Source organism: Vicugna pacos, chromosome 22, assembly GCF_048564905.1.
Source record: "Vicugna pacos chromosome 22, VicPac4, whole genome shotgun sequence".
NCBI lineage: Eukaryota > Metazoa > Chordata > Mammalia > Artiodactyla > Camelidae > Vicugna > Vicugna pacos.
In genome coordinates this window covers 31,664,670-31,687,170 of record NC_133008.1, presented here as the reverse complement: position 1 = coordinate 31,687,170, position 22,501 = coordinate 31,664,670, and the positions used below count along the sequence as shown (strand labels likewise).

Genomic DNA, 22,501 nt, shown 5'->3' with positions numbered 1-22,501 from the left:
TTCCAGCTCCCTGGGCTCGTCCTGAGGCCCAGGCAGACACCTGCTCCCAGGTCTTTGGGGGGATTCTCTCAGCCAAGAGGCCACGTGGCCCTGAGTGTGTGATCACAACTGGATACCAGGGCTGCTTTTAGAGGAGACACTATTTGGGTCATCCAAAGTCCTCCTTCGCAGCCCCCAGAGCTAGAGGGAACAGAGGCCCTCTCCACCCCACCCTCAGGCGACAGGCTTAAAAGTTAAAAAAAAAAACAAACCATCATCATTGTTAACCATTGCTATGCTGGATTTGTTTTGTTTTTCTCCAATAAATTATTTTCTAGTCACTCATCTGGGCTCGTGCATTGGCTGATGGGTGGGGGGAGGGGAGTTGGGGCTGGGAGTGGGGTGGGAGCCTGTGCAGGAGCAGGAGGCATGGTGCTAACCCCCCACAAAGGGGGCAGGGAAAGAGGATGTGGGCCTCTCCCACGAGGGCCTCCCGGAGCCCCCACCCCCACAGGAATCCACCCTCCACAGGGCCTTGGAGCCCCCCAGCTCGGACTCGGATCCTGTCTCTTTCTGGAGTCTAAAGTAGAAGGTGGTTTGAGCACAAGAAACCAGGGCAGCCTGGTGGAGGAAGAGGCTGGGCAGTGCCGGAAGTGGACCTCATAAACTGCCCCGGGAGCGGCCAGCAGGCAGCAGCCAGAAACCAGAGCTGGCAGGCAGAATCTGCTTAGCACCCTTCTCCCTTCTGAGAGCATGTTACTGAGCCCAGTGTGAAGAAAAATCTCAAGTAAAAACCCAGCTTTCCCTGCAAATCCCTCATCAGGCCACTAGAGGTCAGTGTTTTGATTTTTAAAACCAGGAAAGACTATCTGGTGAGGCATCACAAAAAGTACAGGAAAAGAGGGAGCCTTGAGGAGCCCTGGGGTCAGACGGACCCTGGTTTATTAGACAGAGAAAAGCGTGTGGAGTCCCGTCTTCGGGCGGAGGCCTCATGCTCGCTGGGTGACACTTGCTAGGCCTGGGCAGTCACTGCTCCTCCTCAGGCAAGGGTGGCTGTCCTGCTGGATCAGGTAGAACCTGGCTCCCCACCGGCCCTGGCAGCCCCTCCCTGGGTGACGGCTGCCTCTCCACCGGCGAGGGCTCCGCTTTCATCAGCTGCTCATTTGTGGATGATTCTCCCACGTTTGGTGGCAGCGTTTCCACCAGAGCAGTGAGGGTCGAGTTGGGAACTGGCACCGTCCCCTCCTGGGGGCGCCTGGGCTGCTCCTGCCAGCTGTGTGCCCGGGCCTTCCAGGACAGCTTCGGGAACTTTCAGGCGGATGTCTTCTCTGCAGGGGTATTGACTGGCTCTTCAAAGACGGCTGGCTGGAAGGCAGTGACTAGTTCTCAGCTGTCACCTGGCTCTCTCTGGGGGACAGTGGCTTCTCCTGAAGGGAAGGTGGCCTCTCCTTGGTTGGTGGCAGACTCTCAGGAGGAGAATGTGGCCACTGCTCATATGATAGTGACTCCTCCTGCCTCTTTAGCAACTTCTCCTGGAAAGACCCAGATTGGCGGTTCAGGGTGAGGGCCAAGCTTTCAGTGGGAGAGGACTGGTTCTCCTGAGAAAAGAGCTGTCCATCCACAGTCGCGGAAGAGCTCGTCTCAGAGGCAGGCTGCACCTCCGCGGAGGGCACCTGCCCCCAGTGCCGGTGCTTCTTCCTCCCCAGGAAAGACATCTTCCTGGGGTACCAGGGTGACTCCTTGGTGCTTGGGGACAGTTCATCAGATGGCATCGTGTGGTCAACCAGCATGTCGCTGTTGACTCCTGGTGACCTCCTCAGAATTGTGCCCTGCGTGATGAGGTCCGCGTAGCCCTCCCGGTGGGAGAAGGCATAGCTGGATCGCCGGGCCCGAGACTCCCGGTGAATGAAGGCCATGGGCTCCACGGTGATGATCTCCTCGCTTGGGGCCGCCTCCTCCTCCTCCTCCTCAGGGCAAAGGGGAGAGCGAGAGTCATCAGGCTTCCAAGCTACGTCCATCACTTTTAGGTCACCTGCCCCCCCACCCCCCCACCCCGTGCAGGCCATTCAGAGCCCTTGGCCACCAATCTCTGGCCAGGCTCTTTTCCTCCCAAGTCGACCCAACAGAGTCCACCCTGGGACCTGACTTTGCACCAGCCAATCAGAATCCTTCCCTGGGACTTAACTTTGCGCCAGTCACCAAGCACCTTGGGCACCTTCTGTTGGCAAAGCCAAGAGAGGAGAGCCTGGGGCAGCCCCATGTCCAACCTGTGTGCCTGAAGATGGCAGGTTGGTGGCCCTGTGCTAATCCACCACTCCAGTCACTTCTGGGGCCCATCCCAGCTGCAGCTCATCCTTCAAGGTTTTGGTTCCATGAACCACTAAGTCCCCTCTCCCAACTTTTTCCATTGTGGTAAAACACACGTAACATAAAGTGCACCATCTTAACCACTTTAAACTGCACAGCTCGGTGGCCTTAAGCACATTTACACTGTTGTGCAACCCTCCCCACCACCATCTCCAGAACTTTCTCATCTTCCCAAACTGAAACTTTGTCCCCATTAAACACTCACTCCCCCTCCCCTCCCCCAGCCACCACTGTCTACTTCCTGTCTCTATGGATTTGACTCCTCCAGGGACCTCCTGTGAGTGGAATCAGACAGTATTTGTCCTTCTGTGTCTGGTTCTCTCACTGAGTATCATGTCCTAAAGGTTCATCCACATGGTAGTGAGTATCAAAATTTCCCTCCTTTTTAAGGCTGAGTAATACTCCACTCTGTGTATGTACCACATTTTGTTCACCCATCACCCACCAATGAACACTGGGGTTACTCCTAAATTTCCTTTTTGTTGACACCGTTTCCAAGTCGCTCCTGTCACGGGGACCCCAAGCCCTAGTGACTTCACGGCAGGGTCCTGCCACATCAGCTCTGGCCCTTTGAGTGCTCCTGCTGCCTCCACCCCAGGAAGTGTGGCTTCCCCTCTGGGGTCCCGGGACCTGCCATTTGGTTCCCTGGGGGCACTGGGGGTGTGTCTGGGTCTCCATCCCTTGCACCCCAGGCCCAGAGTCTCCTTGGGGTCCCGCATGTGTGGTGGGGACCACTGTCCCTCACCTTGGGCCGCGGCTTCTTGAGGGCTTGGTAGATGACGCGGAAAGCTAGCACGGGCAGGGTGCTCAGTGACACATTCAGCAGGATCACCAGCAGGACGGGGGGCTGGGATAGCACGTTGAGGTCAGCGTCTGGTGACAGAGAAGGGTCATGGCCAGCTTGGGGTGGAGCCTCCTCAGAGCCTGCTCAGTGCCCCTCCCTCAACACTCCATCTCCCTCCCCTCCCTTCACCGTAGACACCTTGACGCAAATTCCCGAAAGACACGGACGCCCCCTCTATATGGCCACCCCCCCAACCTGCATGGCCACGGAGACCGAGGCTCAGAGAGGGGCAGAACGGGGCTCCGACTTAGGCCCCTCACCCCCTCCCCGCTGGGGGCTCACACTGAAACGGGAAGGTCTTGGGGGAGATTGTGAAGAGCCAGGAGCTCTGGGTGGCCCAGGTCATGACCGTGTAGAAGCAGAGGCTGAAGAAGATGGACAGCACGGACAGGACTGTCCAGTACTTGATGATGAGGATGACCTGAACATGGAGGGGCGTTAAGACGGGGGGGCACGAACCCGGAGTGGGGCTCATGGGGACGGGGCGGCCCAGCCCCCAGGGTCCAAGAAGGGGCAGGTCACCAGGCGGGGAGAACTCAGTGGCCGACGAGGCCCCGGGGGTCAGGCAGGCGGGCAGCCACACCCACCTCCGTGGTGATGGACACCAGCCCCGACAGGGCCACGACCACCGAAAAGGACTGGTAGTCGCTGAAGCTGACAGGCCCGGCCGAGTCACGGGTGACCCACAGGGTCACGAAGAAGTTGACGAGGGAGGTGGCCATGCCGTGGGTGATGGCTTGAAGGAAGACCCAGTAGTTGAAGAGCTCGTCCTTCTGACCCGCAGCGTACAGCTCGGGCAGCTCCAAGCTCTGCTCAGCGCTCACATCCTGGTGGCTCAGGGGCCAGGGAGGCCGGCTCTTGGGACCAAGTGGGGACAACCCCCACCCGACCTGGGTCCCCCCGGAGGAGGAGGTGGGGCAGAGACAGGAGCGTCTACAGGGAGGGAGGTGACAAGACCCACAGATGCTCACCTGCTCAAAGAGTCCAATGTAGAGAGCCGGGAGGGTGCTGTACAGCAGGTTGAAGAATGCCAGGAACCAGCCTTCATAGAGGGGCTGGGGGAGGGGGGAGGGAGAGCATAGTGAGCCTTCAGGGTCAAAGACCAGAAACAGAAGCGTCTTCCCCTGCAGAGAGCCACCCAAGCTAGCTCGGCACCTGGAGAGGATTCCTGGTGAGTCTGACAGTCAGGTCATAATCAGGGTTGGGGCTGAGACGGGGAATGCACTCAGCAGTAAGGACTGGAAGAGGGGGGAGGGTACAGCTCAAGTGGAAGAGTGCATGGTTAGCATGCACAAGGTCCTGGGTTCAATCCTCAGTACCTCCTCCAGGTAGAAATCAATGAATAAACCTAATTATCCCCCCCTCATAAAAAAAGGCTGGAAGAGAAAAGGCCCAGTCTCATTCTTTTATGAGAACCGCTCGTAGCACCAGAAGGTGAAGGTGTGTTCAGCGAAGAGCAGGCACATGTCAAAGGGACAGGTAAGGGACAATCTGCGCAACCCAGCATAGAATAAAATCGACACCCATAAGTCCATGCTGATAGGAATAAATGGCTGGACAATTAAGTGGGGGAGAAGGAACAGTTCTTCCTAAAGAAGAATTCCAACTGACAAATGTGAAAAGACTAGACGCCACCCACTCTAAGACCAGGGACTAGACGAGGATGCCTGCTTTCACCACGGCTAGTCAACCGCGCTGGAAGTCTTAGCCGGAGCAATTAGACAAGAGAAAGAAACAAAAAGCATCCGAACTGGAAAGGAAGAAGTAAAACTCTCTCTGTTTGCAGAGGACATGATCCTATATGCAGAAGGTCCCAAAGGAGTCACAGGAAAGCTACTTGAGCCAACAAACAAATTCAGCAAAGTGTCAGGGCCCAGATCAACGCACAGGAGACTGTGTTTCTCTACGCCAGCAATAAACACTCACGAAAGGGGACTTAGAAAACATTCCCACGTAGAGCAGCACCATGAGATACCCAGAAACAAAAAGCAAAGCAAAAACACACTGCTTCCGAAGGGTGCCACCAGGAGGCTCCCTCTCAGATGCCCGGGTGTCAGCGGCCGGGGCGCATCCCCTCACGGCAGCCTGTCTTCAGGCTTCCTTCCACGCAGGGGACCCACGCCCCGCAGCTCCTCCACGTTCCAGAGAGCACCTCCGGCGTTCACCACGGCACCGTCAAGCCTCTTGAAGGCAGGGACCCAGCCCCTACAGTCTCTTCTTCTCTGGGGTTCAAACCCTCTCATTCTCTCCCCTTGAAGGATGTACATACATTCGGAGCACCTGTCCTGCCCTTGCCTCAAAGCTCAACTTTGCCAAATAGCCCTGAAAATGCTTAGCACAGAGCTTGGCAGGAACCGGCCTCTCCCTTTGTCTGGAATCTGTACTTGTAGGAATGCAGCCAAACAAGAGGCTGAGCTACCCTGTGACTTCAGGCAAGCTCGGTGCGCCCCCCGCCCCCCCCCCCGCCCCGTGAGGCCCCCAGGGGGTGAGTGTGCCTGCTGCCGTCCTGGAGGCTACGGGAGGGGAACAGCACCCCCAGAGGGGAGCGCCCTCCTGCACACCTGGGCGGTAAAGCCGCTGTAGAAGGCGAACCAGATCTGGGCCATCGTGCTGGCCAGCGTCTTGTAGATGAAGTAGCGCAGGAACTTGCAGACGCGCATGTAGGACCAGCGTCCGTGCACCAGCAGCAGCCGCTTCAGGAAGCAGAACTGCGCCAGCATGTAGTCGCTGTTCTGCACCGCCTGCATGCCCTCCTGCCCCGCCAGCCCCACGCCGATGTCCGCAGCTGCGGGGGAACACCAGCCTGTCAGCCCCGGGCCCCCGACTCACCGCCCCTACCTGCTCCCGGCCGCGGGCCTCACCCCCCGTCCCTGCTGCCCACCACCCACTCTTGATCATGTTCACGTCGTTGGCGCCGTCCCCGATGGCCAGGGTCACCACATTCTGGTATTTCTTGACCAGCGCCACAATCAAGGCCTTCTGCTTGGGCGTCACCCGGCAGCAGATGACTGCCTGACACTGAGAGGCCAGCTCCACGAAAGCCTGCTCCCGCCGCACCTCGGGGCTCTCGTGGCTATTGGAGTCTTTGTCTTCCGACGCCAGCCCAGGGGTCTTCCGCTGGATCCCGAGCGTCCGCCACAGCAGGGACAGGCGCCTGGCCTGCAGGAAGTCCATCCTCCCCTCGCCGAGCTCCTGCCAGGACTCCTCTGTGTCCAAGGTCACCTTCTGGACCAGGGCCCGGGGCTCCTTGCGCAGGGACAGCAGCAGCTGATCCTGGCCCGCAGGGGATGGGGGCACGTCACTCTGCTGCACCCCTCCCCTCAGTGAACACTGCCCCGGACCCTCCTCCCGGGCTGGACTTGACCCCACCCCCTCAACTCTTGGTGTGGCAAGTGAGACCTTTCCCCTCTGCTTGTCCGACAGCGCTTCTAGGGGCCCCAGCCCCAGCCCACAGCTCCTCCCGGCCTCTTCCCCGGTGCCAGGGCCCCGCCGTCTGCCAGGAGCTGACACTGACCAGGAACTCCCCGTTAATGACCAAGGCCATCTTGACCTGCGGCAGGAGCTGGCTCCTCCGATGGTCCTTCTTGTCACCCTTCAGGTTGTTGTTGCTCTCCCAGTAGACCTCCAGGATCCGCCTGCAGGGGCCCGGCCGGGGCTCAGCCACGCCGGCCACACAGGCTTCCTTCCACCCACTCCCCAGCTGGCCTTGGTTTCCCGCTCTGGGAGTCCAGCCAGGCAGAGACCCCAGGGCCACGCAGGGGCAGTGGTTGCCCCGCCCCCACCGACCCCCCCAACTCAGGCACATCTGCCTAACCCCCACTTCTTACATTATCTCCTTCTCTTCCAGAATGATCATGTTCTCTGAGAGCAGCTGGCAAGCAAAGCCGATGTTCACCGCTGTCTCTGCAAACCAGCACACTCAGCCCCTCCACAGCGCCTGCCTGGGGGCCACGCCCACCCTGCCCATCACAGCACCGTGCCCCTCCCCCTAGCCACAGCGACTGGTTCCAAGGCGGGCATGTGGCAAGGTCAGCCAGTAAGAGCCAGCTCGCCAGCTCTGTGACTTTGGTCGCAGCTCGGGGCACAGGGAGCCCTGATGGCCTGTCTGAGGGAGATGAGTCCAGGGCGAGGGCCAAAGGACCATCACATCATGCCTAGGGCCCCAGGGCACTCTGAGGAACTCAGAAAAATGACTAAATTTCTTTAAAAAAAAAAAAGAAGAGGAAAAAACTGAACCTAAGAACCCAGCCCGGATATTGGTCTTTATACCAGTATTGCTGTAAACATTTGGTGTGTACATGCCTCCTGCCCACAGAAGTCCTAAGGCAGCCATGCTTGTGCCCATGCCCCAGGTCCTAGGGTAGCCTCAAGGGGTGGGGGAGTCAGGGTTCCTGAGATTCCAGGCTATCTTGGGCCCTCAGTGGCTGGGCAACCTTCGTAGGTGCCCGGGCAACCTTCGTAGGTGCCCGAGCTCTCTCAGCACTATGGGCCACCATCACACAAGGGTGATGAGGGCTGCACCTCTCGGTGGTGCTTAGAACAGCCCCAGCCCAACCGAGTGAGGTGCCCAGGGGACCCCAGCATTTTCTGTTGCTCCCAGTCCTCTCTTCCCAGGAACAAGGTGGAAGGCAATGCTGAAGCCAGACAAGGGGAATGGGCTGGCGATGGCGCCTGGGCAGGGACGAGCTCTCCTGCCCGCGTCCCTTCTCCTGGTGCTGGGGCAGCCGCTCCGGGACCCACCTTGCTTGTCCCCTGTGAGTACCCACACTTTGATGTTCCCCTGCTTGAGAGAACGGATGGTGTCGCAGACACCGTCCTGGAGCCTGTCCTCGATGGCCGTGGCTCCCAGCAGCTAGGGGAACAGGGACAGACTGAGCAGGGACCTGGCTCCCTGGCAGGGCCAGGGAGCTGGAGCCGGGTGATGGCACCCCTCCCCCCGGTGCACCACCCACCTGGAGGTTCTGCTCCATCTCCTCATACACCTGGTGCAGGGCATGGGCCCGGTTCTGCAGCAGGATGCTGGCCTCCTGGTGCCGCTGGTGCCACGCCTCATACACGTCCTTGTCCACCTCCTTGTAGGCCAGGCACAGCGTCCGCAGGGTCTGCTCAGCAAAGGACTGGGCACCAGGCAGGCAGGGGGGCGCCGGCACCCTCTCAGCACCACCGGACTCCCTGGGCACCCCTCGGCCCCTCTCCCTCTGCCTGCGCTCTCCCAGCCTGCCCCCACCCACAGTCCGTCCTCCCCAGAGAGGGCGGGGATCACGGGCACTCTGCGCACACCTGCTCTGCCTCAGCCCCCAGATGCTCTGCTCTGTTTTGCCTCCAGACCTTGCCTCTGCTATGCCCCCTGCCAGAAACACCCTCCCTACACTTTGGGTGGTAGATGCTAACGATTCCTCAAGACCCTGGGTGCAGCCCTGCCGGACCCCTCCCCAGTCAGGGCTCCCCCAGCCCTGGACCCCTCCTTCTGGCCCCTCAGCTCAAAAACTTCTGCACCCCACACTGTGCCTCGTTTTTCAAGGGTCTGAGTAAGGCCTCTGGGGTTGGGGGACAGGAAAGATCCGGTGAGACTATGTCTCCAGACCCCAGGGAGGACCCAGGGGTGCCCTGGGGGCCGGATGGCCCTGAGAAAAGTACCCATCATGGCTCCTTACATCCGCTCACCCCCCAGCCCTGCCCCAACAAGTGGCCCCCGGTCTCGATTCCATTCCTGACTGGAGTGGACTTGAGAGGTTGAGCTTGGACGTGACAGGGGCGCCCTGGTCATCAGGAGCTCCCGACAGGCCTTTGCAACTCTTGTGCCTCAGTTTACTTGTCCATTACATAAGCCATCCTGCCAGGCTCCTGGGCTCCAGGTCATCATTCTGACTGCACCTCCTCTGTTCTGGGTCCGAAACCAGACGCCAGCCCCCTACTCCTCTCTTCCCACAGAGCAGGACACTCTGGGAAGCTCCAAGTGGACGGACACAGGAGAGTCTTTCCACAAACATCCCCTGAGGTGCTGGGGGACACTGGGGACCCACAGGGTCAGGGCTCGGCTGGCATGACAGGACAGCCCCATGTTAGGATCAGGGCAGGAACAGCTCCCTGGCGGTGGGGATCTATGGCTGAACCTTGAGGACCAAAGGATCCTGAGCTCCAGAGTGGAGGAAGGCATCACAAGCAGAGGAGATAGCATGTGCAAAGGTCCTGAGGCAACACCTGAGCATGGAGGAAACTGAAAGCTAGAAACAGGGGTTTCGGGGAACCTAACCAGGGCAAGGAGAGACCAAGCTAGAGAGGTCAACAGGAGACAGAAAGACACAGCCTGGGAAGTTGGACCAAGGCATCTGGGCTTCACCCTGGGAAATGAAAATTTTAGGGCAGAGAGGGCTGAGCAGGTCCTGGAACCTTGGCCTGATTGGGAGGAGGGGTAGCATCCAGGGCAGAAGTTCAACCACAGGATGTTCTTGTGTGACTCAGAAAAAGATGTCCCCTCTGGGCAGGGGTGTGTGTGTGTGTGTGTGTGTGTGTATGTTGGGCAGAACAGTGCACAACCTGACCAACTGTACATGGCCACCTTGGGTACTTGAGCCGATTTCTCTGCACACTGGCCTCCCCTGCCCTTCTCCTGTGCCCTTGACCCTGCCCCTCCACCCTCCCTTCCCACAGAGACTCACGGCCAAGGCCTTCTCTGTGGTCCACTCTGTCATGCCTTTCTTGCCCAGGCGTTCATAGATGACTGTGTCGGCACCTTTGGTGTAGAGGTGGATGGAGCCTTCGGGGGTGCGGACTGCAGAGGAACAGGCCTGGCTACCCACACATGCTCCCCTGCCCACCTGCCCCACCCCAACCCGGGGCTGCAGGCGCTCACCCAGCACTGACATCCGCTTGCGCACGCTGTTGAAGTCCATCATGGCCAGGACCTGGTACACCCGCACCTCTCCCAGCTCCATCACAGTGATACTGTCCTGTGTGCGTGCCAGGAAAACGTAGCCAAAGTTTCGGGCCGCAGTGACCAGTGCCTCCTCGTCCGGGGAAGCTGCCTGGTACAACAGCTGGTCTGGCCGGGAGGGGACAAGGGTGGAGGAGGGGGCGGGGTCTGAGAGCCTGCCCTTGTCGGGGATCCGCCACCCACTTGCAGAAGGGCCGGCTTCCATCTCCTTAGCACAGGGAAGGGACACAGTAGGTGCCCACAGGTATTTGCACAGTTATGGTCAGTCTCTTGGGGCCGCACAACCTCTAAGTCTAATAAAGGAAGGTGGGCATTTGGGTCTCAGTCTGCATGACTTCCCCCTCCTGGTGTGATGACAGGTCTGGATGGCCTCTGTGTCTGGAAGAGGCTGGGGCTTGGGACCTGGGCCTGAGTACCCTCTGAACGGGATGAGAGTAGCCCTGGGAGCTGGGCGGGACAACCTCTAAGGCCTGGCAAGCGTCTCTAGAGCCCAGGGCCCGAGCACCCTCTAAGCAGGCTCACTGTTCTTCTCCTGCACCATCACCGTGTGGCAAATGGCCAGCAGGCGCCAGAACTCGCGCACCCTCTGGTCCTCATTGGCCTGCACGGCCTGCAGGAGCTCGGCGTTGCGGAAGAGAAACTTCCTGTCAGCAAACTTGTTCCAGAGGTAGGGGTCCTCCTGGGGGGCGGTGGGGGGACAGGCCAGCTTTGAGTGGGTCACTGTCCTCCCCCTCGACCATCCAGTGCTCCAGGGCAGCCAGGGCTCACCTTGCATGGGGCCTCCTTCTCCGGGCCTAGGGAAAGACCCTGTTTCAGGCGTCAGATCCCAGGACTCACTGGGGGCCCCACAGCCCACACCTCCGCAACCCAGGTCAGGCCTCCTGGGGCCACCGGATGCAGCGGGACCAGCGGGCCTGGGCCCCAGCCCCCAGCCCCAGCTTCACTTTCTGCTCAGAGGAGGAATAAGAGGCAGACGTGTCCCTGTGGACACGGGAGGGTGGCCCGGAGTGGGGCTCAGCCCCGTGGAACATGTTGGTTGCATCTCCTCATGGTCTTTTAAAATCTGGACTCAGCCACCTGCTTTGAAATACTATGTGACTTCACATAAAAACCGGGCTCCAGAGCCCTTCTGTACACATCAGAGGACCTGGCTGGGGGCTGGTGCCGCTCAACACAGACCCCACTGCCCCCCATCACCCCGAGGCCAGGCCTGCCTCTCACACTGGTGGCTGCCCACCACGCCCAGTTACTACTCAGCTGGGTCCTCTGGCGTCTCCTCATCTAGACCACGTCCACTAGTGATAAACTAGGCCAGGGGCTGGCGCACTGCATTCTCAACAAAGACTGGGCGGCCTGAGCGGCTAGAGATTCTGACTTGTGGGTCCTTTATAGGAGGAGTTTGCCGATCCCCAAATGAGAGGATGCTGTTTGGGGACAGTTCTGTGGCACAAATCTGGGTGGGATTCTGGGGGTGGGGTCGCGTGCTCGGCAGGCCAGAGGACGTCAGTGAGGCCCACTGAGGTCCCAGGGCAGTCGCGGCGGCCCCCGGGGCTGGTCGGTCCTTGCGGCGGGCAGGCTGGAGGGGGCCGGGCCGGGCGGCCCCGGTGGGGAAGGGGTGCCGGGCTGGGGCCTCACCGTAGACAACGCCACTGATGCAGCACTTCCTGAAGGCCATGACGTTCTGGGTGAGCGTGCCAGTCTTGTCGGAGAAGACGTACTCCACCTGGCCCAGCTGGTCATTGAGGCTGGTGCTTCGCGCTTTGGCGGGCATGTCCTGGGGCTCGTAGTACATATGCATGTCCCAGTTGATGAAGATGCTGTTCCCCAGGTAGATGAACTCAGCCCTGCCAACGCGCAAGGCACGCCGGGGGTCACGCCCCAGCCTGGCCAGCGGGCAGGCTCTCCGGCTCCTCCCTCCCTCCCTAGCAGAGGGCTGCGGAGGGGTGGGTCGGACGCCCCCGGGGCTCACATGATAAACATGGCCATGGGCACCATGACGCTGAGCAGGATGAGGAAGCCCCAGAAGTTGAAGAAAGTCTCTGTGGCCACACTACGCACGTGCTTGGCAGACACATAGTGATGCTTGGCCTTGAACTCCCTCACCTTGAACCAGAAGCCCAACGTCAGGGCCCCCGAGATCAGCACGAGGGACAGAAAGATCTGCACAGTGGATGGGAATGGGGCACAGCGTGAAGGGAGCGCCTGGGAGGCACCAAGACCCCCCAGGGACGCGCCGCCCGGGACTCCTGCGCTCAGCGTGGAAGGACGAGCCCAGCGATGGGGTGCCCCCAGCTCCACACCCAGACGGGCGGCGGGACGGGGGGACAGTGGTGAGCTGCGGTTTTGCTGGGCTTTGTGGCTGCTTTTTTATTATTATTAATAACTTTTAAAATTTCTTAAAAATTTTTTTTAATAGAGGTACTGGAGATTGAACCCAGGACCTCGTGCATGCTAACCACGCGCTCTACTGCTGAGCCATACCCACCCCACCGCTATTTCAAAAACTCTTAGAAAGATAAGGTTGATTAGGCAAAAAGTTAAGGACATGTGAGCACTTTATCTCCTGTGGGTTCGGAAGACATCCGAATCAAATTCTGTTTTATGAAAACATTTTTTTAAATTGCCGTTTTCAAAAAACATTATCTGGCCCACAAACTTGTCCTTAGGATCAGGCTGCATATTCTGCAGAGCAGGAAAACCGAGGCTGGGAAGAGGACAGCCGGGGCATCTGTCTACAGGGTGGGGCCCTTTTCCTCCCCTCCTCCGTGTCCCCCCTCCCAGGGCAGGGGCTTGGGGGAGCTCACCAGGACCACCAGTCTGTTCATCAGAAAGTCTAGCTTGGTTCTCTTCAGATGGATCTTGCCGCAGTTCTTCATGATCTTTGTATCAAAACCTGCAGGGTTTTCATCCATCCTTCTGTCCATCCATCCATCCATCCCTCCCTCCCTCCATCAGTCCATCCACCCATCCATCCATACATCCATCCACTTACTCACCCATCCATCCACCCCATCCTCCATCCTTCTGTCACCCTACCCCCCACCCACTCATCCATCCATCCATCCCCCCATTCTCCACCCCTCTGTCACTCCACCCATCCATCCACCTGCCACCCATCCTTCCATCTACATACAAGCACCCCGTTTTTTCCAGTCAAAATAAAGGTCCTGGCTCAACATGTCCATTTGCACAGTTTCGGAACTGAGAGTCCAGAGAAACCACGTCAGGAGCCCCTCATCACACAGCGGCAGACCCTTGGCAGCTGGGCCTGGCCTTGTGAATTCTTGCCGATGACTGCAGGGTTCTCACCACCCACCCCTGACCGGGGGCCATGCAGGACACCGCAGGGGCGGGCCCAAAGTGGCCGTACCAGCATAGATGACCAGTCCATAGCAGGTGTCCGTGTTGCGGACCCTGCAGCCCCGCAGGAGGATGTTGCCACTGTCCAGGGGGTGCTTCTTGCCCTTCCACTCTAGGCAGCCCACGAAGCGGTGCATCCGGCTGTTGGGTTCTTCACACACCACTTTGCCTGTGGGCAACCTGGCGGTCAGGGAGTCAAGGGCACGGCTGGGCCCAGACATCCCTCCCCAGTGGGGGACCCAGGGCATATTCCCATCACCCCCAGTCAGGGCCCTGCATGGCCCCAAACCAGCCCCATTGGCACCTCCACTCCCATGCACAGCCTCCTCCTGGAGGCTCCAAAGCTGGCCCTTTCTGGCCTCAGGGCCTTTGTGTGTGCTGTTCCCTGTTCCCACACTTATACCTCCTCAGGGAAGCCCTCCTTGGTCCTCCTGCTAGATCAGGTGCCCCCCACTGAACCCCTTCCTCATGGTTGTTTTGTAATAAGGCTGGACACTGCCTCCACTGTCACGTTGACCTGAGGGGTATGCTATAGGCCTGGAATAAGCCCGCCCATTAAAAGCTATCCCAGTCCCAAGGGCCTAGGAATAAACAACACCTATGACAATGGGAGACAACTGGAAGCCTCCTCAACCCCCAGCACACCCCACCACCACCTCCAACCCAGTAAGCTGGGGAGCCTTTGCACCCACCACACAGGCGGCCGCCATGGGGACCTGGAGTGGGGAGGTGGGCGGGTCGGCTCTCACCTTGGAAGGCTGCCATCTTCTTTATGCTGGTCAGCTCGTGGTGGGTGATCGGCAGGGCCTGCCTGAACTTCAGATTGGTTTCCCTGGTGACCAGAAGGGGAGCAAGGCGAAAGCTGGGGCAGACAGCGCCCGAGCAAGTTCCCCCCCACATCTTCCCTGAGCACCTATGGGTGCGCTGGCTGCCAAGCAGGAGGCTGAGGCCCAGAGAGGGAGAGTACCTTGCCCCAGGTCACACAGGGCATTTGCGAAAGGGCCGAGGCCAGACCCTAGGCCTCTGTGCTCTGAGGGCGGTGGCCCCTGGCACGCTGTGGAGCTTCCAGAAATGTACAAGGAAGGGGTGTCCCTTCCTGTGGTTTCATCTTATTGCCCCTGCTGGTTCACGAGCGCCTCATCCAGGCTCCCAGGACCACAGCCTCCCAGTGGGCTTGGCAAGCAGCTCTCTGGCCACTGGGGAAGGCCTCACCCCCAAGGCCCAGTGATCACCGGCCTCACCCGTCAATGTCAGCTGTCTCCACGTAGCACAGGCTGCTGGGCTCAGTGCTGGCTAGCAGGACCAAGTCAGCCTGCGGGGGGGCGGGGGCGGGGGTGGGAGGAGAGGGCATTGCATGGGGGCAGGGAGTTGAGTGGGTGGCGGCCCTGCCCTCCAGCCCACCAGCTCACCGGCACGATGCTGTCCTTGTGCAGACAGACCACGTCTCCCACACACAGGTTCTTCCATTTCCTCCACAGGAAGCTGCGCGGGGCAGAAGCAGGGGGCAGCAGGTGTGGGGGCCCCTTCCCAGCCTTGGACGTCCCACCCTCCACCCACCGGCCTGCCCTGGTGGAGCTGGAGGAGCAGGGGGTGGGGTGCCAACACCCAGCCTCTGCTCCTGCTGCCCCCACCCGGGGGCCTCAGCCCACAGGGCGGGGCTGCAGGCCCATTCTTCCCTGCCCGCCCCCTCCTCCCACATTCCAAGTCCAGACCTTCCTGCCTTCCCCTTCGGCTGAACCCAACTCTGCCTCATCACAGGGCCCATCCCAGGCCTGGTAGACAGCAGGTGCCTCATACGTGCTGGCCTGGGTACCCCCACTGTCAGATGCAGCCAGGATGTCAGGGAGCGTGGGAGGTGCTGGATGATCCTCGGGGCACCCTCCCTGTGGTGCCCGACCTCGGCTGTGCTGGGGGCCCTGGCTTGCCCCAGAACGGCCTGCACCTGGCATCCAGCACCCAGCACCCAATACCCTGTAGCCGGCGGCGGAGCCTCACCTTTTCCCCATCAGCACCTGGCACGGCCTGTTGTTAATGATCCTGTCGCTCATGTGTCGCCCCTGGGTCAACGGGGGCAGTCAGAGGATGACACTCCCCCCGTGCAGCCCAGGGGAGGGTGCAGACGCAGGTGCCTGCTGGCGAGCCCTCACCCTGCTGTCTGTCCGGCGACCCTGCCCTCAGGGAGCAGCCGCGGGAGGGCAGGTTCTACTTGCCGCCCGAGCTGACTGTGCATGACCCGCCGTCTCCCCAGCAAGCCCACAGTCCTGAGGCCCCTACCTGTCCGCTGTGCCCCCCCGCCCCTCCCTGCCCCACTCACAATGTCGTCCACCAGGTCTCGAGTGGCCCGGATGATGAGGAGGCAGACAAGCGGGGCGAAGAGAGTGAACCAGGGCAGCGTGGAGATCTCGGGGACGCCCTGGCATGGAGGGTGGGTCACGCTGGCCCCTCAACCAGGGCACCCCCAACTGCCCGCCGCCTTCCTGCCCAGCGCGTCCGGCCCCACAGCCTGGCATCCTGTGTCCCACCTGTGTGCCCCCTGCTGACTGCCAGGGCCCAAGCCCGGCCACCTCCCCCTGCAAAGCTCAGGACAACTGCGCTCCAGACCTGCCCCCTGCCTGGAACTTCTCTCCAGGGCTGCCTCCTCTCTCTTCCATGCCCAGCTCCCATGTCTTCTCCTCCAGGAAGCCCTCCCAGCCCCAAGCTGGTTCCCTCCTTGGGGACCTAGCTCTCACTGTCTCCCCTCCTTGTAACCCTCGGGTCTGAGCTCTAAGTGGCCCCCAGACCAGTCTGGGCAGGGGTTCCCGTCCCCATCACTGGTCCCTAGCACGTGGTTTGATGACAGTCAACCTCACCAGTCCCTGAGCCACCCGAAGACAGGTATCTTGAGGGCCACCACCCGGCCCCCAGTGCCCAGAACAGGACCTGCCTTCAGTAGGTGCTCAATAAATATTTATCGGATCAATGGATAAAAGCGGAGTGTCTCACTTTACTCAGAACTGAATGAGACACTAGGTGGGGGCTGGAGTGTTCTGGGAACAGCCCACCCCACACAGGGCCCACCTCCACCCTCCACCTCACCCTCTTCACCCATGACCAGCCCGATGACAGGAAGTGACCCGGCAGGTCCCAAGAACCTGGTCTTTCCTCCTCGCCCCCTGCGGTCAGCTCCGCCTGCTGGGGCCAAAGGGGTCATGTGGCCTCCTCCTCAGATCCAGAGGAGCCACCCCTGCGCCCTCATCATTCAACACACATTGAGCGCCTCCTGTGTGCCAGGCCCTGGACTGGGCAGCGGGGACCTGGCCCCGAGGGCACTCCCAGTGTGTGAGGAGCCAGACGTTGACCCGGAAAATACACAGGCGAACATGAAGCAAAACCACCTGGGTCTGTCTGCAGAGCCACGCGGGAGGGTGGGAAGGGAGAGCTTCCTGGGGGAGGTAGCCTGAGCAGGGGGAGGGAGCGGCGTGGGCACAGGCGCTGACCCCCTGGGGCTGCCCCCACCAGCACCACCTGGAGGATGATGATAAGAAGGAAGTAGAGGTTGGACGTGCGGTGGAACTGCTCGTACAGGTTCAAGGGCAGGAAGGAGAAGATGTTGTACTTGGCTGTGTGGATGACATTCCTCTGGAACAAGAGCCAGCATGGGGGTGCTGCCCAGGCCAGGGGGCCCCACTGCCCACCCTGTCCGACCCCGCCCTCCGGCCTCGACCAGCATTAACCAAGCCCCTACTAGGTGCAGGCTCACAGCGCGCGACCCCAGGACTTCCCAGAGAGAGCTGTACGCGGGGGGGTTTAGGTAGAGCCTGAGGGACACACTGTACCATGAAAGTTTCAAAAGTTTCCTATTAACTTATTTGAACCCGAACTAGGGTGGGGCAGAGGAGACCCTCGAAACTCCAGTACCAAACCAGTGATTCCATGAGGACAAACACCAAGCAGGTGCAGGCGGAGGCAGAGCTCGGGTGGCCACCAAACTAACCCTGCGGGGAGACCCCAACAGGCCGGCAGGGCAGGGGTGCAGGGGCACGGCCGGGCCTGCGCACCTTGTACTTCCTCCTCTGCCAGCACAGGAAGACCTTCTCCTTGAACTGGCGGTTGTAGGCCCGGTTGTTGGCCTGCACCTCCCAGGTGAATGCTGCAGCCGGAAAGAGCAGGCGCCGCTCAGGGCCGGGGACAAACATGGGCTAACGACACCCCAGAGGAGGGCTAATGGGGCCCGGGGGACCCAGGGCTGTGGGAGCCGGTAAACAGATGAGAGGGCCCAACAGTAGGCGCTGGAGGAGCCCAGGTGGATCTGAGGAGCAGCCCCTCGCCCACCAGCCACCCTGAGCCGGTCCCTAGGCCCGGGAGACCCATTCACGCCCACTTCTTCTACAGAGAGGTAAATGCGGCCCCGACGGGCTATGACGTGTCCGGGTTTCCATGCCCAGCCCACACAGTAGCCCCAGTTCCGAGCCCATCTTTCAGTCATAGGGTTTTGAACTATTTGTAACCCGCCAAGAACTCCACACTGGGCCTTCTGTCTCCCCACTTCAGCTGCTACACTTGAACATCCCTTGGCTTGGTCCACTGCAGGCCCCCTCCCCCAGGCCCTGCCCGTGTCTGAGCTCAGCCCGGACGTGCACCTGAGTTCGTCTCCTCCTCAAGGTCTTCTCGGTCCTCGAGACTGCCCATGTTGGTGGGGCTGTCGGGAAGAGGGGCCTGAGGTCACACCATTGCTGGAAAGAGCTCTTTACTCCGCCCTCTTTGAGATGTCACTTCCCACATCTATCTGCTGTCCCCTCACCAGGCTCTGAAGGTCCAGTCGCCGGCTGTGTGTCCTTCCCCATTACAGTCACCTGGCCACTGCTCCCCACCCCCATGGCCACTCACAGTCCAGGCCTCCATCTCCTCCCCTGGGATGACTGCACCCAGGTCCTCCTAAGCCTCCCTGCTTCCCCTCCTGCCCCACTCGGGACACAATGTCCAGCCTGGTCAGGTGCTCAATCAGTGTTTGTTGACCGACTAAGTGGGGCCCTGGGATTTCTACGCCACATCTCCAAGTGTGTGTATGGCTAAAGGGCTCTGGGAGGTCTGAGTGTGATCTTGGGGCAGCTAACTGAGATGGAGGAGATGGCGGTGACACCCGACTTACACAGAACCCGGAACCTTCCCACTGCTGGTTCACGGTCACTCCTAGTCCTTCAATGCCCTCGGCAGCTCCCCAGATGACCCCACCCCAGCGCTCAGCAGCCCCTCTCTCCAGGCCTTTGCTCTGCTGTTCCCTCTGCCAGGAGCACCCGTCCTGCACGCCTGGCCAGAATCTCCTCACCCTTCTGCTCTCAGCTCATACTTCTCAGACCGTCCAGGCTTCTGGCGCCTCCTCCTCTGGGCTCTCTCTCTGCCTGGGTTGCCCCCATCTCAGTTCTGACCACCCTCTCTCCTCTGTTTTCGCTGTCTGGGCTGCTGGCTGAAACTGTAACCTCCCCAGGCAATGGGCTGCTGGTGTTTAAGTCATTGGTGTCCCCGGGGCCCGGGGGTAGGGCCTGGCTCAGGACCAGCTCTGAAGCTCCTGGGAGCCTGAGCAAGGCCAGCGCCCATTCACCAGATGAGGTAAAGTGAGGCTCAGGGTGACTGAGGCTCAGCCAGTGGGACCTGTAGTGGCGGGAGCCCAGAGTGGGGTACAGATGGGGTTGGAGGGATGCTGAGATGGCCAGATCTACACAAAGTTCTCCTGAGGGCAGGACACGCCTCCCCGCCCCCGGGCTTGCTTCTCCCACTCTCAGCTCACCAGAACGCCCACTAACCCCAGGGAAACCCCGAGCACTCCCGCAGCGAAGCTGCGCAGGGTTCGATGCCCAGTCCCCGGGGGCCTCCCTGGACCGGGAGATTCAGGTCCACAGGACACCGGGCACTCCGGCGCCAGTCCGGACCCCGCCCGGCGCGAACCTCTAGAGGGCTCCCTCTCTGCCGCCGCCGCGACCTCCGGCCCCTTGGCCGGGTACAGCTCAGAGAGAGTGCACGGGCGCCCGGGGACGTACAGCGGCGGGAGCGCCGCCGCTCACCTGCGCGGCCCGGGGCGGGCGGGGCCGGGCTGCCTGGGGCGGTCCGCGGGTGTCCAGGGCGACGGACGTGGTGGGGCTGTTAGCCCGGGGCCAACGGGCCTGAAACGGGCGGCGCGGGCGCTGGGCGGGGCGGAAGGGCGGGGCCTAGGGGCGGGGCCGGGCAGAATACCGGGGTCGAGGGCGAGGCCAGGGTAGAGATGGGGCGGGGCGGGACCCAGGAGGCGGGGCCAAGACCGAAGGCGGGGCTCCAGGCAGGAGGCGGGGCCTAGGGGCGCGCTCAGGGTATAAGGTGGGGCCGAGCTTGGGAGGCCGTGGAGAACAAGGCCAGATGGGGGCGGGGTCGGGGGCGGAAGGCGGGGCCGAGCAAGGGAGGCCTGGAGGAAACGGGCCAGAGGGGGCAGGACAGAAGGCGGGGCCTTGCAGAGATGGGTGGGGCCTCAGGGAGCAGGACTAGGTTACGCCAGGCCTTGCAGAGAGGGCCAGAGGAGGGGTGGGGCAGGGTGGGGTTTGTGGGCGGGGCCGACTGGTGCCGGTCTACCCGCGGCCAAGACCCAGGGGTGGGGCCTTGCAGAGGATAGGTGTGTCAGGGCAGGGACCTGCTGGGTCAGTTGGGGGGAACTTGCAGAGCAGAGCCAAAAGAAAGGGCCAAGGTATTAAGGAGCCAGTCATTTAGGGGCGGAACCTTGTGAAGCATGCGCTAGGTGGGGTGGGTTGGATCTGGCTGAGGCTGGGCAGGGCCAATGGTTCGTGACTAGGGGCGGAGGAAGGACACGCAGGTAATCGCAGGTAGGCGGGGCGTGAGTCTGAGCTGGCTGTCTGGGTTCTCGTTCATCCCATACCCGTTCAGTGGGCATCTCCTATGCGCAGGTGCTCTGTTGGGCGCCAGGCTGGGGAGGCTGTTAAAACCACCGACATCATTGTGCGTGGAAGAAGCCTACCAGGGTTCTGGCCCAGTGTGTGCCCACCCAGTGCAGGACCGAGGCTCTGGGGGTCTTCCTAAAGGAGGTGACAGGGGTGGGAGTCAGCCATGAGGCTGGGACAGCGTCCAGGCTGGAAATGGGGGACCTAAACCAGGGTTGGTGGCTGTGTGGGAGGGTCCCCCTAGGAGGGGCAAACTCACGGGGAACAGGGAAGGATTAAGCTGTTTTTCATATTCTCTTTAGAACCCCCTGAAGCACAGAAACTGGGAAGATACTTGCTGGGCACCTCCAATGTCCTTTCCCCCCAGCCTTGAGGTCAATGCCTCCCACTGGCCCAGCCCTGACCCCAGACCAGGGTGCCTGTCTGACTCTGTGCCCCAGTCCTCTTGCCCTGCCAGGGGCCCAGGCATCACCTCTGAGCTGATGATGTTGAGTGAATCAGTGACCAAAGACACAGCAGCTGACCTCCCACAGCAGAGCAGCAGCCCCCCCCCCCGTTTCCTGGGAAGTCCTGCGCACCCGGCAGCTGTGGGGATGCCAAGGAAACCTCTCATTTTCTTCAGTCACCCAAGAAACGTCCACCCAGCCCTCCCCAGCCCTGACCGAGGAAGACCCCGGCGGGGAGGGGCTGGGACAGACTGCCCTAACAGCCTTCAGGAGAGAGCTCCCCGGAGGTGGCTGTCAGGAGTGGGGTCAGGGAACCCCGTCCCCCACCCCCATGGTGACGGAGGGGAGAGGACTCACGCTCTGGGGAGGGGGAGAGACACCACACAGAAACGGGGCTTCCAGGATGCTGCCTGCACCCTTTATTTAGAAAGCCACTCCCAACTTACAGAAGAGGTGGGGGAAAGTCATCCGGTCACAAGGACCCCCAGAGGGACATGCCCATGCCAGCAGCAGGGATCTGACTCAGACAAGAACCCTCCCTCAGAGCCCTAGTGGACAAAGAATGTCGCCTGCCATTCCAGTGGACCGCCAGTGCTGCAGCCATCCAGCCATGGCAGCGGCACCCCCCCATAGGTGCGTCCTGAGGGGGTTCAGGATGGAGAAAAACAGGACACTGGCCCCAGACAGCTGAGGTACATGTGAAGGGAGTCACTTCCATGGGCCCGGACTCTTGGAACTTTCCACACACACAAAAGCACTAGAATCATTCACTTGAGATGTCTGACTTTTGTGATTAGCAGCAATCTTTCCGTGTTCGACTACACGGGTTATTTTTTTTGTTTTCTTTCCAGCAGAGACTCCTGCATATCCTGGCTCCTCCCTTCCCTCTTCAGGACAGTTCCTCAGAGATATCTGAGAGGCTGTCTCCCTGGCTATAGTTCTCAGGGAGTTCCTGAAATAAAACATAACTCACAACTTCTAGGTCGTGTGGTTTTTCCTCAGTTGCCAACCCCCAGGGCCCCGAGAGGGAAGGAGCCTGGTTCTCCTCCGCAGCCTCCCCTTCCCAAGTTAGCTTCTCAGACATGCAACACGCAGCGGCCGTCCGGGTTCCCCGGCCCCCAGCCCCCACTTCACAGGTGGGCAAGGCAACTCTACTCACAGGAGGTGGCCGCTGGCTCCACTGTCACAGCACCCCAGGGGGCCAGAAGCATGACAGCCCCTGAATCAAGGCCTTCCAGGGCCCTGGATCTGCTCTGGAACAGTCGTCCAAGGGCACGAGGTTGGTTTTCATGAAGTGGAGCAAGGCCCCATTCCTGAGCCCCGGTTAGGGGCTGTGTCCTCCGCCTTGCACGGAGGGCCACATCTGACACCAAAAAACACACCTCCAGACGCCAGGAGCTCTAAAATCAATACAAACATTTATTCTGTCCCTGCCTGGGGGAGGGGGAGAGGGGCTGGGGAGCCTGGGGGCTGCACGGCTTTAGACAGCCTCCCTGAGGAGGGTGGGGCTCTGGCGGGAAGACAGCGTCCAGAGGCAGGCAGGCCCCGGGGCATCCGGAAGGCGAGGCCCTGGGGGCTGACAGAGGGGCTGGCTCGGTTCCCAGAAGTCACAGGGTCCAGGTGGGCTGAGGGCTGAACTCCCGGGTCCTGGTGGCTGCTGGGGCGCCAGCTG

The 22,501-nt window shown here is 60.9% G+C and overlaps 1 protein-coding gene and 1 long non-coding RNA gene across 5 annotated transcripts; one reads left to right on the top strand and one right to left on the bottom strand.

Annotated features, from left to right (window-relative positions):
- Positions 1-883: 883 nt before the first annotated feature.
- ATP8B3 (ATPase phospholipid transporting 8B3) lies at positions 884-19,653 on the bottom strand. Its single transcript, XM_072948074.1, has 27 exons — positions 19,523-19,653; positions 18,104-18,162; positions 17,522-17,613; positions 16,986-17,102; positions 15,799-15,897; positions 15,480-15,541; positions 14,894-14,966; positions 14,726-14,796; positions 14,234-14,316; positions 13,495-13,653; positions 12,929-13,017; positions 12,094-12,284; positions 11,760-11,968; positions 10,893-10,918; positions 10,647-10,803; positions 10,044-10,232; positions 9,850-9,962; positions 8,143-8,307; positions 7,931-8,042; positions 7,018-7,093; positions 6,705-6,825; positions 6,079-6,463; positions 5,752-5,975; positions 3,778-4,245; positions 3,473-3,611; positions 3,092-3,219; positions 884-1,946 (listed from the first exon to the last, which is right to left on the bottom strand). Exons 2-27 carry the CDS (start codon positions 18,150-18,152, stop codon positions 1,359-1,361), a joined length of 4,185 nt encoding a protein of 1,394 aa, XP_072804175.1. The 5' UTR covers positions 18,153-18,162; positions 19,523-19,653; the 3' UTR covers positions 884-1,358.
- Positions 19,654-20,057: 404 nt separating this feature from the next.
- On the top strand, positions 20,058-21,804 carry LOC140688374 (uncharacterized). 4 transcript variants are annotated; one of them, XR_012063016.1, is made up of 4 exons: positions 20,058-20,308; positions 20,390-20,527; positions 20,686-21,462; positions 21,681-21,804. It is a non-coding gene; the product is annotated as an uncharacterized lncRNA (long non-coding RNA). The 4 variants fall into 4 exon arrangements; XR_012063017.1 differs by having other exon boundaries at positions 20,686-21,521; XR_012063015.1 differs by having other exon boundaries at positions 20,058-20,298; positions 20,686-21,804.
- The last annotated feature ends 697 nt before the right edge of the window (positions 21,805-22,501 follow it).

Coding starts and splice junctions, on each gene's coding strand:
- ATP8B3 (XM_072948074.1), bottom strand. CDS start 18,152: ATGGGCAGTCTCGAGGACCGAGAAGACCTTGAGGAGGAGACGAACTCA. Junction 14,967..15,479: donor CAGGTGCTGATGGGGAAAAG/GTGAGGCTCCGC, acceptor TGCCCCGCGCAG/CTTCCTGTGGAGGAAATGGA. Junction 10,919..11,759: donor CATCAGTGGCGTTGTCTACG/GTGAGGCCCCAG, acceptor GTCTTTCCCTAG/GCCCGGAGAAGGAGGCCCCA.